Genomic DNA, 20302 nt, shown 5'->3' on the forward strand with positions numbered 1-20302 from the left:
TGAATGATTATACACTATCAGTCAAAAGTTTTTGAACAGTAAGATTTTTAAAGTTTTTAAAGAAGTCTCTTCTGCTCACCAAGCCTGCATTTATTTAATCCAAAGTACATCAAAAACAGTAAAAGAAAACATTTTTATTATTATACTGGTTGAAAACAGCTGAGTATAATTTTTTCAGGTTTCTTTGATGATTAAAAAGTTCAGAAAAACAGCATTTATCTAAAAAATAATAATATTTTGTAACATTGTCTTTATCACTTTTGATCAATTTAAAGCAATTTAAATGTACTGAACTGTTCTAAATATTGATAATAATAATAATAATAAATGTTTCTTGAACAGCAAATCAGCATATTAGAATGAAAATGTAGCTTGAAATCACAGGAATAAATTAAATTTTTAAAAACATATTCAAGTAGATTTATTTTTAAATAGTAAAAATATTTAAAGAATTTACTGTTTTTACTGTACTTTGGATCAAATAAATGCAGGCTTGATGAGAAGGTACTTCTTAAAAAAGAACATTAAATACCTCACTGTTCAAAAACTTTTGACTGGTTGTGTATGTTAAATTAACAACAGAAAGAGTAACTGCTTTAGCCAGACTTATTGCATAACATTTACAAGAACGTCAGCAAATAAAAAAAATGGCAATTCTACATAATGCTTGACTATTTATTCTATAAAATCTGTTTAATTGAATTTGAACACTAAATTCTATCTCAGCTAACAGGAAATGTTCTCAGAACATTCTGGTAAGGTTCTTTCAATGTTACAAATAAATGTTCTTCCAGTAACATTAATAGAACGTTCGTTCGTTCTTAAACAGTTTAGTTGGACGTTCGTCTAACATTTTTTAAATATTACAACTTGTTTCGGAATGATCAGAGAACATTCAAAAGTAACATTCCACGTTTTCAAAATGATCAAACGGAATGTTCCCTTAACGTTTGCATCACCAAGGAAACGGTTTTTAAATTTTCAAAAAACTGAATGTTCTGAAATAACATTTGTAAGCCTGGACCACAAAAGCAGTCATAAGTAGCACGGGTATATTTGTAGCAATAGCCAAAAATACATTGTATGGGTCAAAATTATCATTTTTATGTTCCATAAAGATATTTTGTAAATTTCCTACCACAAATATATCAAAATGCAATTTTTGATTAGTAATAGGCATTGCTAAGAACTTCATTTGGACAAGGCGATTTTGTCTATATTTTGATTTTTTTTTTTTTTTTTTTTTTTTTCTTTTCACCCTCAGATTTCAAACGTATAACTCTCAATTTCAAAAAAAATTACCCTTATAACTGGTTTTGTGGCCCAGGGTCACATTTATAACTTAATGGGATAACTTAGAACATATTTTTGTTACCTGGGAAAATATGATGTTGATGACTATATCAAATTAATGTTAGAATGAGTAATTACTTGAGCAAGACTTATTGCTTAAGATTGACTGTCAAGGACATTGGTGAATCAAAAATGCTGCCTGTATATGGGAAATGCATTCATGCACATTCTATAAAAGTAATATGTTCAGTTAATGAGTGGCTGTATGATTACTAGAGTTGGTTTTACAAGATACTTTTTCAGTCTTTCTACTTGAAAATTTCATGTTTCATTCAATATCACTTACAGTGTCTTTGTAATTATTTGGGTAAATAGCCATTTTTGAGTTAAATTAGTTTCAAAGTAAATCCCACACCAATTGTTTTCCACTGTATGAGCTATCTGAAGCTCCATACTCAAAACCAGCCAATCTCAATGCAAGCTAATGAAGCATAAACCTCAAACAATGCTCTGTGCGACTTCATATTTGTTTGAAAGCTCTCCCCATTCCAAGAGTTACTCAATTAATCCCAGTTTTGAAGCCGTCTGATGCATAATCTACAGTACGAAGCCTGAGCCAAGTGTAGCTGCCGGCCGTATTGTGTCAGTCCTTTCCACCCACTTCTTCCTGTCTTATTGCAGATCGCAGCTCAGAGAATGTGTCACGCCTGACTTCACAGCATGCTTTGCACATTACTGCTGAGTTTGCCTCATTAGACGTATCTTAGTATTTCCTGTGCGCTACTGACAGAAAGCGTTTCAGCGTAACAATATCTTGTGTTGAAGTTAATTGGAAGTTTTTAAACACTAGGAGTTCACACGTTTCATCTGAACATTGGAAACGCTGCTCAGTAAAAGGTCACATAAGATGAAAAACAGTGACTACAGGACCCCACCTTCACACCCAGCCTTCTAATGTTCACACATAAAAGAATGACGACTAATAACAGCACTGCTGCGGATGTGTATTCTTGGCAGCTTTAAATAAGGAAACCCAAATGCCAGTGCATGTGAACATGCTAGCAAATATGAGCAGAGCTTTGCATTATTTTGCAACAGCAGAGGTCCAAAAGAAATACTGGAGAAAGTCCATCAGTTACAAAGTATAGATCCTTTTTTTCCCCAGTAAAATAAATAAATAAATACGCTTAATGAAATAATACACAATAACAATAAATTATACATATTTAAGTGTTATTAGATTAGATTAAATATTACATTAAATATTGTTCAATATACTTAAAATACATGTAAAATCTTACAAATATATTTTTCAGATTTTTTGTAAGCTTTTACATTTATATTAATATTATACATAAATAATATTCTGAAGCAATAGTAGAGGTCCAAAAGTAAAACTTTTTTCATTAAAAAACCCTGAAAAGAGATCCACCAATAATAATGATTGCATTACTTGAAGTATAAAATCATTGAAATGTCAGTCAAATAATACATATGAATAAAAAAATCTATTTAAATATTTTTAAAAATATATTTAAATGTTAATAATTTAATATACATTTAAAAACTTCAAATATATATATAGTGAAAATATATTTTAAAAAACGTAAAATATAGTTTCATGATTTACAAATGCTTTAATATTAACAAATGAATATTATTTATAAATAATATTATAAAGCCACTGCTGCACAATATGGCTACACATATGCGGTTTATTCCACTTGGATGACTCGTTTTATGCATTTCTGATTTGTCATGTCCAACAGCTGATAAATTCAATGGTCAGCAAGGGTCAGTTTCCAAACCAATTCCATTATTGTCCACTGCGCCCAGGCCTTCACAATCGGCCGAGTTCCTCGCAGTTAAAATCCCACCGTCACCAGCAGAGAAATGCAAATGACGGGTGCGCGATGAATGCGGCGCATTGTCCGGCGGATTAATCGGGTTTGAACCTTTTTGTGTTTTGCAGGAAAGAGCTTCACGCTGACAATCACAGTATTCACGAACCCACCGCAAGTGGCCACTTACCACCGAGCCATAAAGGTCACAGTGGACGGACCGCGCGAGCCGCGAAGTGAGTACCACCCCAAATATCACACATCATGTGATTAGCACACGCTAGAAGCAGATGAATGATGCCGTGCAGCGGTGTGGCACGGCGCCCCGTCCGCTCAGGCAAGTGGGACGAGACGTGCGGCCTTGATGCATGAATTGATGCATAGATTGTGTTACGGTACTGTTTTAAAAAATGGATTCAGCACGCCTCAATGCACAAAGACGGCCTTTGAGGAGCAGCAGGCGTGTTCGGCAAGAGGCAAATACAAACACGTGCTGTCAAGGCCGCTTGACTTGTGAAAATGTTTACTGTATTGGCCTCTTGTGTCTGTCCGTCAACGTGCTCTTAAGAGCGAGCGCCCGTACAAACCCCTCGACCTCTGACCTGCGCTCTGGCTGTGTTCTCAATGGTATAATAGAGCACTGCATGCTGCACACTGCATAGTGCATACTATCTGCTGTTCTAAACATGTTCAACTTGTATAATATGAATAATATTTGTTGGAAGTAATATATACCATGATTACATAATTGCTAGTAAATTTCACAATAAACTACAAAAAACAGCAAGTAACAAACTGAATTAAACATGAAATTTTAGAGCAGAGCTTACTGCGACTCTTTGATTGGTGGAATTTAAAGATAGAGCTTGCCTCAACTCTCTGATTGGTGGAATATTAGAGCAGAGCTTACCGCGACTCTCTGATTGGTGATATTTAAAAGCAGAGCTTGCTGCCACTCTGATTGGTGAAATTTAAAAGCAGAGCTCACCGCCACTCTCTGATTGGTGGAATTTTAGAGCAGAGCTTATTGCAACCCTCTGATTGGTGGAATTTAAAAGCAGAGCTCGCCGCGACTCTTTGATTGGCGGAATTTAAAAGCAGGGCTCGCTGCTACTCTCCGATTAGTGGAATTTAAAAGCATAGCTCGCCGCCACTCTCTGATTGGTGGAATTTAAAAGCAGAGCTCACGCAACTCTCTGATTGGCAGAATTTAAAGGTAGAGCTCGCCTCGACTCTCTGATTGGTGAAATTTAAAAGCAGCGCTCACCACGATTCTCTGACTGTCGCAATTTAAAGGTAAAGCTTGTCCCGACTCTCTAATTGGTGGAATTTAAAAGCAGAGCAAAGATTTTTACAGGAAAATTTTCATTTTTCTGCTTCAAAATTTCACCTTTAATTCTGTGTGTTGCTTTTTCTCTGTAGTTGTGAAATTTACAAACAACTTTTTACAAAATTTACTAAAAACATGTTTCCGCCATGGGATAGAACAATTAAAAAAAGGTAACTGCAACTTTTTATCTTGCAATTCTGACCATTTACTTGCATTTTTTTAAAGGGTAATTTAGACTTCATATCTCATAATTGAGAATTTATATCTTGCAGTTCTGAGAAAAAAACGTCAGAATTGTGAGATTAAAAAAAATCTAAATTACCTTTTTTTTTTATTTCCATGGTGAGAAAAACAATGCAAGAAAAAAGTCAGAATTACAAGAAAAAAAAAAACATTTTAATTAAGGTTTAAAATATGAAATCAAGTCACACTGTGAGAAATAGTTACAACTATTATTTATAAATAAATAATAATTATATATTTTTCATCTGATGTGAAAATTGATTTCATACTGTATAGTATTCAGTATACATGAAGCATATATTCCATTCCCAACACAGCCAAGGTAAAATTGAGCACACTGCGTTGTGGGATGCTCAAAAACTGGCAAATTTCATGCACACAGAAAATTCACATACTGTGCACATTAAGAATAGTATGCTACTGTACTATTCTTAACACAGCCATGCTCTTAATGCTGTATATGGTTGGATTACAAAGAAGGTAAGGATGTATTTCCAGACAAAATCCATTTTGCACATCAATATTGGGTCATTATGTGATCAGATAGATTTATAAGAACCATTGAGACATTTCTCAGACAAAAAAAAAAAGAAACGCTTTAAAGTTGTACCGATACATTGAACAGAGACGTGTCACGGAAAAGAGAAACATCCCAGTGTTTTCCCTCTCAGAGGAACCTGATCTGGCAAAAAGCTCCAGTTATCCTTCAATTATAAAAAAGCCGCTTCATCTGAGTTGATGTCTGGACTTGTGAGTTGTGCGCGCCGTTTGCTTCAACTTCTCAGTTGCTCGTACTACCTGAAAAAAAAAGGCTGTTAGAAGACGCTGCCAAATTTCAGTTTTCACACTGAGCCCCAGGACCAGTAAATACACACAAGCTGTCATGAATTACTTTCATGTGGCAGAGAATGGAACCAGGAACACGGCGTGCTTGACTTTCTTTAGTACGTGTTTATATTGAAGTCTGTTGCAGTCTGACATTACGGCCAGAGTTCTTCACAAGACGACCTTTCTATTGGCGGGATAATCTAATAACGGTACAGCGCATTCTGTCAGCCGTTAACAGTGACTGACAGATGTTTCTTGTGTTTTATGCAAACCGTTTTGCTTTCAGTGGCGAAATTACTCAAAGCTTTCGTGAAATGACAGCAGGTTTTAAATGTGCTGTTAGCGTATGTTTCTAAATGATTGCGCGCAAAAAATTCCATTAACTTTCGAGGGACCAGAATATTATGAAACTGACTGACCAGTAAGCAACCACACAGCAATGTGTTAATAGTGTCCTCACACTTTTTTTCTATGCCACTGGTTTCCCCATATGGGTTATTTTGATTTGATACAAAAAATATTTGAAAATCTGAAAAAAGTACGAGACTCGGCTTTAATGGTGGAAAGAACTACAATCCTGAACTACAATGAAGCACTTCAAATGACAAATTAAAAATGATGGTGGAATTTAAAAGCAGAACTCAACACTACTCTCTGATTGGTGGAAAGCAGAGCTCACTGTGACTCTCTGATTTGTTGAATTTAAAAGCAGGGCTCAACACTGTGCTGAGATTGGTGGAATTTAAAAGCAGACCTTACCGTGATTTCTGATTGGCGGAATTTAAAAGCAGAGCTTACTGCAGCTCTCTGATTTGTTGAATTTAAAAGCAGAGCTCAACACTGTGCTGAGATTGGTGGAACTTAAAAGCGGAGCTTACCGTGATATCTGTTTGGCGGAAATTAAAGGTAGAGCTTGCCTTGACTCTCTGATTTGTTGAATTTAAAAGCAGGGCTCAACACTGTGCTGAGATTGGTGGAATTTACTGTGATTTCTGATTGGCGGAATTTAAAAGCAGAGCTCGCCGCAACTCTCTGATTGGTAGAATTTAAAGGCAGAGCTTGCCTCGACTCTTTGATTAGTGAAATTTAAAAGCAGAGCTTACTGCAACTTGCCTCGAGCTCGTCTCGACTCTTTGATTGGTGGAATTTTAAAGCAGAGATCAACACTACTCTCTGACTGGTGGAATTTAAAAGAATAACTCGCCTCGACTCTCTGATTGGTGGAATTCATAAGCAGAGATCAACACTACTCTGTGATTGGTGGAAATTTAAAAGCAGAGTTCGCTGCAACTCTCTAAATTGGAGAATTTAAAGTGGAGCTCACCGCAACTCTCTGATTGGTTGAATTTAAAAGCGGAGTTCAACACTACCGTTTGACTGGTGGAATTTAAGTTTAAAATCAGAGCTTGCTGCTATTCTGTGATTGGTGTAATTTTCTTCACAGAATTATGGGTAATGTAGTTCTCCCCCCTACAAATTCCACTGTTAAACATAATTATTTTAAAAATAAGTTGAAATAATGGCTTCAAAAGAAGCAAATACCAACAATTAACAACGGCAGAGATTCTGTCGGCCTTTTAAAAATTTATTGTTAACCTTTATGCTATATTATCAACAAATCTTTGATTCAATTTGTCAACAGTTGTTTGAAGTGCATAAGCTACATAATACAAAACCTATGCCAACTCAAAAAAGAACAAGTTGATAAAAATATTGAATCAAATTTTGGTAATAATATATATTCTTCTAGGCTGTTCATTTTTGACCTGGAACAAGGTTTAACAAGATTGTAAAATACCCCCAAAAAGAACCAAAATTATCCACTTTTCTCCCCCGACTTTAGCAGTAGGGGAAGTCATTATACCCTACTGCTAATTTTTAGTCCAATGCAATAACATTAACTAGCATTTTCTGGAAAAAGAAAATCCTCTCCGGGTCAAAATGACTCCAGTGAACCCAACATGAGATTTAAGGGTTTATCACTAAAAATCAAACTGAAAAAAACGAATGGAATTTTCACTTTCGGAACCCGACTGTTACACTGTATCCCTCAGCAACCCCATAGCAACGCCCTGGTTACCACCCAGAACGCTGCAGCATGAACATTCCGCATGACTAATTACCTCTCGTCGTCACACGGCATCATGCGCAGAGACACAGAGTCTGATGAGCGCTGCTGTAGATCTGGCTTTGGCGCATTTCTAAGAAGCACATGCCAACCTGCCTGGCACACAGCTGTTGCCACTGGCCACGTATTCACAGATAACTTTCTGGCGGCAAAACCAACAATATCGCTTCTTAACGTCTTGTTTTCTTCCTTCTTTTCCTCCTCGTCTCAATTAACACATCTGGCAGCAGCGTTTTGGAGGCAGCTTATGCCAGTGTGTGATCTTCATTCATTACGGATTAATCGCACCCTCGGGCATCTCTGATGTGACGGCCTTTCATCTCACACGGCTCATTCATCTTCAGCTTTGCTTTCTGACTTTGTGTGCATGCGTTTATCAGGGAAAATACCAGTCGTGACTTCCAAACACTGCTTCTGTTGGTGTAAACACAAACATTTTAGCATGCCGACCAGTTTATTTCTTTCGGAGGTTGCGGAATTACAGAATTATGTACACTACCAGTCAAAAGTTTTTAAAGAATTCTCTTCTGCTTACCAAGCCTGCATTTATTTGATCCGAAGCAAAAACTGTAAAATTCTGAAATATATTTACTATTTAAAACAACTGTTCTCTATTTGAATATATTTTAAAAAGTAATTTATTCCTGTGATCAAAGCTGAATTTTCAGCATCATTACTTCAGTCTCATGATCCTTCAGAAATCATTCTAACATGCTGATTTGGTGTTCAAGAAACATTTATTATTATTATTATTATTATTATTATTATTATTATTATCATCAATATTATCAATATTTAAAACAGCTTTTCAGGATTCTTTGATGAACAGAAAGATCCAAAGATCAGCATTTATCTGAAATAAAAAGCTTTTGTAACATTATACACTATACCATTCCAAAGCTTGGAGTCAGTATAATTTTTTGCTTTATATTTTTCGAAAATGATGATAAAGACATCTATAATGTTACAAAAGATTTCTATCTGAAAATCTTTACACCAAATGGTGTTCTTCTGAACTTTCCATTCATTAAAAAAAAAATAAATAAATAAATAAATAATAATAATAATAATATTAGAATGATTTCTGAAGGATCATGTGACTGGAGTCATGAGGCAAAAAAGTCAGCTTTGAAATCACAGGAATAAATTACATTTTAAAATATATTCAAATAGAACAAAGTTATTTTAAATGGTAAAAATATTTCACAATTTTACTGTTTTTGCTGTACTTTGGATCAAATAATAGACTTTAAAAAAAAAAACATTAAACATCTTACTATGCAAAAACTTTTGACTGGTAGTGTAGTCAGAAGCACTTTTTATTTCGATAATTAGTATCAATTAAGTAGTATAGATAATAATTGGGGTTATTATCGTTAACTAAAATCATTTTCATTATATGAAAAAGATTAACTGAAATAAAAAAATTGAAAAAAACTTGATGAATTTGAGTTGCTAAAATAACTAAAAACAGCTAAAAATAAAAATATAACTATAACTAAAAATTAAAAGTTAAAACTATATAGACATTTAAAAAAACCAATTCAAAGGACAACATTCAATTTAAAATAACTAAACAAAAAAATCAAATTCAAATTATTAGCAAAATTATAATAGTTCACTGTAAAAAATAAACAAATAAATAAAAATAAATAAATGAATAAATAAATAAATGAATAAATAAAAATTCAAAAAAAAAAAAAATGGCACAATATACTGTATTAATTTAGAAATTTTAGAAATCAATGGGATCCAAAACAAAAAAGGTCAATCTGTATGAGAGAAATAATGTGGTGACGTCATCTGAAAAAGAAAGTTATTTTAGAGACAGAGCAAAATCACTAACTATTTTCCCTTGAAATAACATGCAGCAATGATTCACAGTTAAAATGAACCAGAAAATATAGTTTCTTCGAAAATATAATTCCCAAAAGGGAGATTCCAAAAGAATTTAGGTAAACAGTTCAGTTAAAATAATCTAAAGACCCTTTTATGCAATGGAAAGATTCTATGGACGTTAAAGATTCTTCACAGAACCAATACAGAAGCTTTACTTTACAGAGAATAAGAACACAATAGCCTCTTCTGAGGTTTGTAAGGGTCTTTTATGCAAGTTATCAGCGTTTATTTTTAAGCAAAAATGTAAATAATGCTTCAGGTCCATCTGCTCTCTCTCTATCCCACACTATCTATCTTAGTCTATTTCTCATGCGCGTGCTGCCGTTTTCTAAGCGGAAGGCAGGTGGCCAGGCAGGAAATGACACATTCAGAGGCATTTCGAGTTGTGCAACGTCCTGTGAGTGTGTCGTGTAGCTGCCTCTGCCTGCCTGTTTACACATTCCTCCTGCGCTTAAGAGAGAAAAACAGAGAGAGACACACAAAAACTCGCATTCAGAGAGACAGACAGACATTCAGGCCTTTAATTAAGCTTCGGCGTCATTCAGTTCTTTCCCAAAGGACAGTTTCAATGCTCAGGCGCTGCTCTTTCATTGCTCATGTGGGAGATTTAATTAAATTCTCTGTTGTGTTTGTGTGTCAAACGAGCACAGACAAGATAACTGTTGACATACAGTATAGTAAGAGCTCAAACAAGTGGTATAAAATGAATCTGGAGAGACATTTGAGACATTGTTGAGATGATCTGAGGGTTTCTGGGGTCCTCTTCATAGGAGAAACATACGAGACTGGATTTGCAGTTGGTAGTTGTTTTGGAACATGGTTGCTGGTTTTAAGCTGGTCGTTAACTGGCAGACCATCCTAAACTAGCAACAAACAACCAGACTAGCTAGACACCACATACCATGTTCCAAAACACAAACTGGATTTTCCATCAGGGAGGAGAAACAATTGAGATCAGTGTTATTATAGTATCAATGAGAGCATTGTTATGTTTTATTAACAGTTTAAATTATTTTTGATTCTTCCATGTTCCATTTTTATTTAAATTTTAGTTCAAGTTTTAGTAATTTTGTTGTTTTTATTTTATGTCAACATTGTTTTTATTAATTTATTTCAGTATCATTGAGAATATTAATAATTATTAATAATTTAAATTAGCTTAGATTTGTATCATTTTTTTTCAGTATCTTGAGAGTATTTTAGATTTAGCTATTTTAGTACATCACATTTTCAATTTTGTATTTCAGATCATGTTTATTTCAATGTTTTTTATGGCTGAGAATGAATTTTATTATTTTTTGTAATTGTTATTTTAGTATTTTTTATTTTATGTGTATATTGTTTTTATTAATTTATTTTGAGAATATTAATAATTATTAATAGTTTAAATTAGCTTAGATTTTTATAATTTGTTATTTAATTTTAGTTAATTATTTTGTCATTTTTGTACTAGTTTGTTTCAGTATCTTGAGAGTATTATTAACAATTATTAATATTTTGAATTAGTCGTATTTTAATTTTAGTTTTTAGTTTTGTTTTTTAATTTTATAGTAATTTTTTGTGTTTTTTTATTCATTCAGTATATTATGTTTTGTAATTTTGTTGTTTTTGTCATGTTTTATTTTTATTATTGTATGTGTATACTGTATTTACTTTATTTCAGTATTTGAGAATACTAATAATTATTAATAGTTTAAATTAGCTCATATGTTTATAATTTACATTATTTAATTTTAGTGATTTTTTTTGTAATTTTGTCATCATTTTGTAATCTTTGTACTAGTTTTTAAATACATCTTTATAGTTTTTTATTATTTTTTTAGTATATTGAGAGTATTAATAATTATTCATACTTTGAATTAGTATTTTAATTTTAGTTTGTTTTTAATTATTTTGTTAGATTTTTATAATTACATTATTTTGTTGTGTTTTTTGTTATTTTTGTATTGTTTTGTTAAGTTTTAAAATACATCTTTATAGTTTTTTATGAATTTTATTTCAGTTTCTTGAGAGTATTAATAATTTTTAATACTTTTAATTAGTTGTATTTTAATTTTAGTTTTTAGTTTGTTTTTAATGTCTATTTTATACAAATTTAGTTGTTTTATGTAGCTTTTGTACTAGTTTTTAAATATATATTTATAGTTTCCAGTTAATTTTATTTCAGTATATTGAGACTATTAATGATTATTAATACTTTGAATTAGTTGTATTTAATTTTAGTTTTTAGTTTAATTTTAATGTATATTATATACTAATTTTGTTGTGTTTTTTTGTCATTTTTGCACTAGTTTTTAAATACATCTTTATAGGTTTTTTTAATAATAATAATTATTATTAATAATAATTATTAATACTCCGAATTAGCTGTACTTTAATTTTAGTTTTTAATTAGTTTTAAGTGTCTATTTTACAGTAATTTTATTTCAGTTAACTATTTTAGTACATCACATTTTAATATTGTGTTTTAGATCATATTTATTTCAAGTAATGTTTTTATGGCTGAGATTGAGAATTAATGTTATAATGAATGTTATTACTGATTAGTACAGTATTATAAAGTAAATTATAGTATTATACTATGAAGTATTAATAATTTACATTAGTCTAGATTTGTATGGTTTCACATTTTTAATTTATTAAAAAAACTGTTGTGTGAATTAGTCATTTTTATTAATTTCTTTTATTTTTTTATTATATTTTTGTCTATTTTTTGGTCTATGAAATGTCTTTCTCAGCAGTTTGATTTTTGTTTTAATTAATTACAATAATTATAATAACCCTAATTAATTATAATAACCCTGATTGAGATCTCAGTCCTAACTTAAGCATAAAAACAGCAGTATCTCACAAAGTCACTACAGTCAGACTGCTTGTTTAGCAGTTGGCCTACACAGTGTGTATGTTTTCATTGTTAAGGTGGTTCACACATTTCCCTCACTGTTTAAGCTATTGAGAAACTGCAGATATATTTTGTCTAGTGTGAAATTCCCCAGCAGCGTCTGCTCATTTGTAAAGAAAATATCACTTACGAGATTCAACTGGAGACTGATCCAATTATCTCCAGCCAATGAGAGCCAAGACACACAACTAGACAAGCATCACTGTTACTGCTTTAGGTAGCGTGTAACTCAAACGAATGCTTGTTGCGCAGTTACTTTAGCGAGTGATCAGACTGACGGTCGGATGGCGTTGGTGGTGGGTCTGGTGGCACAGGGCCGCGAGTGTGAAGCGCACGCTGCTGTAATCATTTGGCGGGTCTCGTGTAACTGTGGTTATTAAGAGTAATTTGCACTAATAGACTGGGAGGAGCGGCTCAGACGTTTGAGAGAAGGGCCTGTGTTACTCTTACCACCATGACTGCCAGTGTTTCTCGCACACCATCATAATAGCGGCATTCTTGCGCCGATATCTGATCCTTTAGCGCTGGTTTGTTGGTGGGCTTGACACATGAAAGACGCTCTCTATAAGCCTGGGAGAGGGAAAAGAACAAAATCAATATACAGTCAGGCCAACTGATTCTTGTAATGTCATATAAAACTAAATCATTTATTAGAAAAGCTTGCACTTAAAAAAAAAAAAAAAAAAAAAAAAAAAAAACACATGCAAGCACAGCAGCACACATAATGCATTTGGACTGTTTATGAAAAGTTAGCATCACACAGTTGGTTTATGAACTATAGATATAAAGTGTAACATAATTTTTAATATTGCACAAACTTAATAGCTTAAATATAAAAAAATAGAATGCAAATCATCTTGTAGAGTTTGTACTTTGCAGTGTTATATTATATTATAAATAGTTTTTTTGTATATTTTTTTCAGCTTTTATTGCATTTTTAAAGCAAATTTGTTGTTTTTGTCAGTTTTTTGGTTTTTTTATTATTATTATTTTAATTTTTTTTAAAGTTAATATTTATTTTATTTCAAGTCATATATTATAATTATAATACATTATAATTACAAAATTTTCTTCATCAGTTATATATGTTTCCAACAGGGTTATTTTAAATAAGAATTTTTTTTTAAGATACATTAGATGCTTTAATATACATTTTTTTATATCAAAACATTTATTCTTATAATTTTAGTGTAGTGTTGGTTAACTATAACAACCCTGTTGGAAACTATTTTATTTTATTTTATTTTATTTAAGTAATGCTGTTTCTTTACTAGGTCCTAAGATGCATCATTTTCACCTGATGGACCATTAATAATAAAATTACAAATTATAAAATGATTTATTTAATCAATTATATTTTTATCAAATATTTTTTTTAAGAATATATTAAGATGTTTTAATATACATTCTTTATATCAAAACATTTATTCTTTTAATTTTAGTTTAGTGTTGGTTAACTATAACAACCCTGCTTGGAAACTGTTTTATTTTATTTTATTTTTTAATTTAATTTAATGTAATTTAATGTATTTTAATTTAATGTAATTTAATTTAATTTAATTTAATTTAATTTAATTTAATTTAATTTTATTTTATTTAATTTTATTTTATTTCAAGTAATGAAACAGTCTTTACTAGGTTCCAAGATGCATAATTTTCACCTGATGGACCATTAATAATAAAATTATAAATTATAAAAACTATTTACTTCATCAATAATACATGTTTTCTTTGGCAACAGGGTTATTTTGAGTAAGAAAATATATTTTTAAAATATACATTTAATATACAGAAAGTTTATGCTTTTAATTTTACTTTCAGTTAACTATAATAACACTGCTTGGAAACTAGCTAAAATAATTTGTAATTTCATTTCATTTCATTTCATTTCATTTCATTTTTAATTTTTTTAATTTTTTTTAGTAGGTGCTAAGATGCTCCTTTTTCACTCGTTGGACCATTAATTATAAAATTATAAATTCTAAAACATTTTTTTCATCAATTATACAGTATTATTCTTTACCAGGCTGTATTTTACATCATCTGCTCCAGTACTATGATATAGCATTGCTGGAACGTCACTGAAACATAGAAAAGCATTTTAAGCAAGTTTTGTGCACAATCTGTACTTCTAAAGGTGAATCTATGCATATGGGGAAAGCACACTGGAGTCTCTTGCTTTGCCAGTGTTGGCTCTGTTAATTAATGCCACATCACATTGGGGAGATGGAAAACATGGCTTGTTTTTAAAAAGGTATTTGCCAAGATTATCCGTGACGCTGTGTTTTGACTGCCATGAAGACGGCTGGAAAAGAGCTATTGTCTCATGCAGAACTCAGCCAAACACGTTTCATAGAGACAGCAGGACGGTAAATGGTGTAAATGTTCTGCTCATGGAGACTTTCCACCAATATCTAATTCGCACACTTCTTTTCAATTTCATCTCTTACTTTCTTTCTTGTTTACTTCTCATTCAGTCTGAGACAGTGGGGTACATCGAGGATAAAGGACCCAGGGGTAAAAGGCGCTTTACAAAGGCACTGACTGTATTTTTTTACTTACAAAATACAAAATAACAAACACCGCATTAATATCATAATCACCTGCCTGTGCTATAAAATGACACAAATGATGTGAATCAGTAGTAAATAAAAATAAATATATATTTTCACCAGCAAATGTTACATTTGCATGTGAAAATAAAAATAAATTAAATGTTCTTACTAAAGATAAATACATTTTTACATAAAATACTAAACAAAAGCACCAGATAAAATATAAAACATAAATATAAAGTTTAATCAAAGCATAATTACTTTAGCATTTCTTTTTACATTAAGGTTATTTTTTATATATTAAAAATTAATTAATTAATTAATTAAATATATATATATATATATATATATATATATATATATAGAAATGTATATTTTTAAAAACAAACTAAACAAAAATACTTCATTTAAAAAAAGCTCCAATCACCTGCTTGTTGTAAAAAAAAATCTATTTATATTTATATTTTATATTAATTTATATTAATTTATAAAATTTATATTACTCAATCAATACAAAAAAGGTTTTCGACCAAAAAACATTATTTTTTGTCAGATTAAAAAAAAAAAACACTTTTTTTCAAATAATTAAAATACTAAATAATTAATATTAAACAACAAAAGCACCAGATAAAATATAAAACATAAAGTAAAAAAAATCTAAATTTCTATGCAATTTTGAGGTTTAATCAAAGCAGTTATTTTACTATTTATTTTTACACAAATAATGTTAATCAATTAATACTAAATAAAAAAATATTTTTAAACCAGAAAATCTATTTCTTATATATAAAAATTAATTACATTTTCTTACTAAAATATACATATTTTAAAACATAAATAAATGAAATACCAAAATAAAACAAAAATAAGGAATTAAAAAAACTACACATTAATACTGCAGTAAAAAATCTAAAGAAATATATACAAAAAAATTATTGTATTACTCAATCAATACAAAAAAGGGTTTTTCTCATATTAAAATAAATAAATAAATAAATATATTTTCCACCAGAAACTGTTTTTAAAACAAACAAACAAAATAAATAAATAAATAAATAAATAAATAAAATACTAAATAACAAAAAACACCACATTAATATTGCCATCATCTACTTATGCAATACAATTAAAATTAATACAAATTTATTACAATTAAAGTAAAATCAAAATCTGCATGCAGTTTAGAGGTTTAATCAAAGCTAGCTTACATTGCCATTTCTTTTTACACAAATGTTAAAATAAATATAAATAAATAAATAAAAGAAAATATATAATTAAAAAATATATATATAAATAAATAATCTCCACCAGATAATATTAGTTCAAATATAAAAATAATAATAAATCACATTTTACTTGCTACAAATAAAAACATTTGTATTAAATAAATGTAATCCCATTTTCCTCCACCACGCCCATTAGCCCTGTTGTCCTCTACCTCGAAACAGCTTTAATGCTTTCACAGGCTAAAGGAATGAATAAATCTTTCTTCTGCAGCCTCAGTGTTGTGCCACCACATGTTTCAGTGTATTGTTTGCGTAACAGCTTCTGACAATCAATATGTTGCACATGAAATCTTCTATTGAAGTCAGATTGTTTACGTTGCGGTTTGCGCGGAGCCGCTCTAATTGCTCAACGCTGAAACGAGCATTAGCCGTGAACCTGTAATGTTTCTCTCTCTTTGAACGTCACTCTGCGTGTCCAGACAGGTAGACGCACTCACAAAAACACATACAGCAGGCCTTCAGACAAAAGCCAGCGCAGGCCATTCAAAATAAAACTAATGCAGGATGGCTTGGAATAAGAAAGATCTCCTGTACTTTCCCCATGTGAGACGTCAATGTAAGAAATATGCAACTGTTGCTGTTGGCAGAGAAACCTGATGGCTTCTATCAACAACAGCCGGTTACACATGACTAGCAACGCACTGATAATATTGGCCAGGTGAAGTGCTTGATATTAAGCTGTTATGGAAATACTGCATGCTCAAATATTTCAGGGAATTTTGCTTGCAGATCTCTCCTTATGCTGTATTATCACCAAATACTGAATTCAAGCTTGTTTTCTTTTAATTAGCACAGGTTTTGTATTTGTTTTTGGTACTGTATGGTCATAGGCCTCACTTTTTGAGCGTAAAAAGCATTATTTATTGATAATTTTGGCAATATTTACTCAAAAACTGAGGTGCATAAGCCATGTAATACAAAAACAGTGCTAACTAAAAGACTAGTTGATCAAAGGATTGAATCTGATATTTTGTATTAATACGGCACAAGACATTTCTACGCAATTTTTTGTAGCCTGGTCATTTTTGACCGTAACAAGGTGGGGGAAAAAATCCCCAATAAGTACAAAACTTCTCAAAACATATTTTGGTAAGTTGTTATATCCTGTGTGAGCAGAGTCAGTAAGTTTTAGTCCAATGTGTAAACATTAAATAGCATTTTCGGGAAAAGAAAATCCCCTCTGGGTCAAAATGACCCAGAATTCAACATTACTGCCTACTAGTTAGCTGCCTTATAAGTGAACCAGAACTTCAGTGTAACGTACTGTTGTTATTAGAAGCTGAGTATTTCTGCCAACAATAACATCCTTTTTCATGTATCAAATTTGTGTGTAGATGACAAATATCACTAAATTGTCTCATTTATAGTCATTAATGGCATGACTTAAGTAAAAAATGAACATTTTGTCATCATTTACAGACCTTTGTGTCGTTCTGGACCTGTATGAATGCAAAAGAAGATATTATTAATATCTCTCACATTTTATATTTAATACAATCCTTTATTATTTTTAAAAGAAGTCCCATGCTCACCAAGGCTGCATTTATTTGATTAAAAATACAGGACAAACTGCAAAATTCTGAAATATTATAATAATTTAAAATAACTGCTTTCTATCTGAATATATTTAAAAATATAATTTATTTCTGTTCATTTTCAGCATCATTATTCATGATCGTGTCATGACATGATCCTTCAGAAATCATTCTAATATGCTGATTTGCTGTTCGGAAAACATTTATTATAATCACCAGTGTTGAAAACAGTTGTGCTGCTTCAAATTTTTATGGAAACTGTGATGCACTTAATATTTCAGGATTCTTTGATGAATAAAAAAAGTTCAAAAGAACATAGCAATATTAATGTAAAGATGTACTTCAAAAAGTGCTTAAATTATTAAAAAAGGCAATGTATCTATGAAATAAATATGTAATTTTTTTTTCTTTCAGTAAGCATGTATCTTTTCATGCAAAATTCAACAAACATCATACTTTTTCACTTATTCAGTTAATGTCATAAAACTAAGCCAGTAGTACTAAATGGCTAAAGACACGAAAAGAGGAACAGATGAACCAAATCAATTGAGAGAGTCATTTACTCTGGAACCGCTCCGATTGATTCAAACTCGTGACTTTGATCATTCATTTCAAGCGATTCACTAGCAAAAAAAACAAAAAAAAAAAACAGATCAAATTAAAAAAAAGCCATTCATTTGTGAATTTCGACATTGTTTTTAATTATTTTAAAAAGAACGTATAGTGGGAAAAAAAGGAACTTTTTGAAACTCAGAATCAGTTAAACAATTACGCTGCAAAATGATTCACTGTTTGGAAGCACTCCAGTTGAGTCCAAATCATTTGAGTTACATCAGGACCTTGGAGTGGGTTCGTGAATTATTTGACTTAGATCGGAACTTTGTGTATTGCGAATCATTTGAGTAAGATCGGGACTTTGGAGTGGGTTCGTGAATCATTTGACCTAGATTAGAACTTTGTGTATCGCGAATCATTTGAGTTAGATCGGAACTTTGGAGTGGGTCCGTGAATCATTTGAGTAAGACTGGGATTTCAAATTGCAAATCATTGTATTTAGATCGGAACTTCGAAGCGGATTCGTGAATCATTTGACTTAGATTGGAACTTCTTGTATTGCGAATCATTTGAGTTAGTTTGGGACTTTGGAGTGGGTTTGTGAATCATTTGACCTAGATTAGAACTTTGTGTATCGTGAATCATTTGATTTAAATCGAACTTCGAAGCGGATTCATGAAACATTTGACTTAGATTGGAACTTTGTGTAACACGAATTATTTGAGTTAGATCGGGACTTTAAGAGTGGGTTCATGAATCATTTGATTCAGATTGAGACTTCAAATTGCAAATCATTTGAGTTAGATTGGGACTTTGGAGCGGGTTTGTGAATGATTTGACCTAGATCAGAACTTTGTGTATCGTGAATCATTTGATTTAAAGAGGAACACTGGAGCGGGTTTGTGAATTGTTTCGCGAATTGAATGATTCGCAATTTGCGCTCCGAGTCCTGACCTGAAATGATGGTTCCCGAATCATTATTCAGATTGAGACTTTGAAACACAGAGCGCGAATCATTTGATTTAGATCGGGATTTCGTGCAGGTTTGCGAGTCATTTGATTTAGTTTGGGATTTCAAATAGCAAATCATTTAAGAACTTTGGAGTGGATTCGTGAATCATTTGATTTAGATCGGAACTTCGAAGCAGGTTCGTGAATCATTTTGCGAATTGAACGATTCAGTTCGAGTCCTGACCTGAAATGATGGTTCATGAATCATTATGCAGATCGAGACTTTGGAGCACGAATGATTTGATTTAGGTCAGGATTTCGGTGCAGGTTCATTTGGTTCAATGTTGTATGTTATAAAACAAAACAAAAACCAGAAAAAAAGACAAGGAAAACTATATCCAAATACAAATCCCTTAAAATTAACCATGGTTCTACTATAGTAAAAGTGTAGTAACCATTTTTGTATAACCACAGTTTTACTACAAATACTGTGATTAAACCATGGTTAGAGTAGGAAAACCATGGTTAATTTGTGGGGGGGTTTTCGAGTAAGGGAAGTGTTGGCAGGTTAACAAAAAACAAACAAAAAACAGTTTAAGTTGACATCATTGCATTTGCATTTGCTTTATTTCATTTTATTAGTATATTTTTGTTCATCTATGTATCTTTTTTTAACATTTGAAAAACATTGATAAGTGAGATCTCTGTTTAAAGTGCTTGAAAATGAAAAAGCGGCGCTTGAAAAGTTCTTGAATTCATTTTACGGTATCTGTACGAATCCTGATACACTGACCGTTGTGCATTAACCCCAATTGTGTCATTACTGCAAAACAGAAGCAAGCTGACCTCTGAAATATGTGCTTTTTTAGGGACCATTGCAACTAATCAGACTAGATCGATACATAGATCATCCTCAGTTTTCAGGCCTTTCTGGCCTGCGGAGACGCACACAGCCC

General features: G+C 31.5%; 1 protein-coding gene across 3 annotated transcripts in view; it reads left to right on the forward strand.

Moving 5' to 3' along the window:
- Positions 1–20302, forward strand: part of runx2a (RUNX family transcription factor 2a) — an 81754-nt gene that overhangs the window by 37526 nt on the left and 23926 nt on the right. For all 3 annotated transcript variants that reach the window (XM_051133103.1, XM_051133104.1, XM_051133105.1), the window contains one exon: positions 3266–3370. In XM_051133103.1, coding sequence (XP_050989060.1) covers positions 3266–3370 — 105 coding nt within the window. The remainder of the gene's footprint in view (positions 1–3265; positions 3371–20302) is intronic.

The sequence above is a fragment of the Labeo rohita genome, chromosome 17, assembly GCF_022985175.1.
Source record: "Labeo rohita strain BAU-BD-2019 chromosome 17, IGBB_LRoh.1.0, whole genome shotgun sequence".
NCBI classification, from domain to species: domain Eukaryota; kingdom Metazoa; phylum Chordata; class Actinopteri; order Cypriniformes; family Cyprinidae; genus Labeo; species Labeo rohita.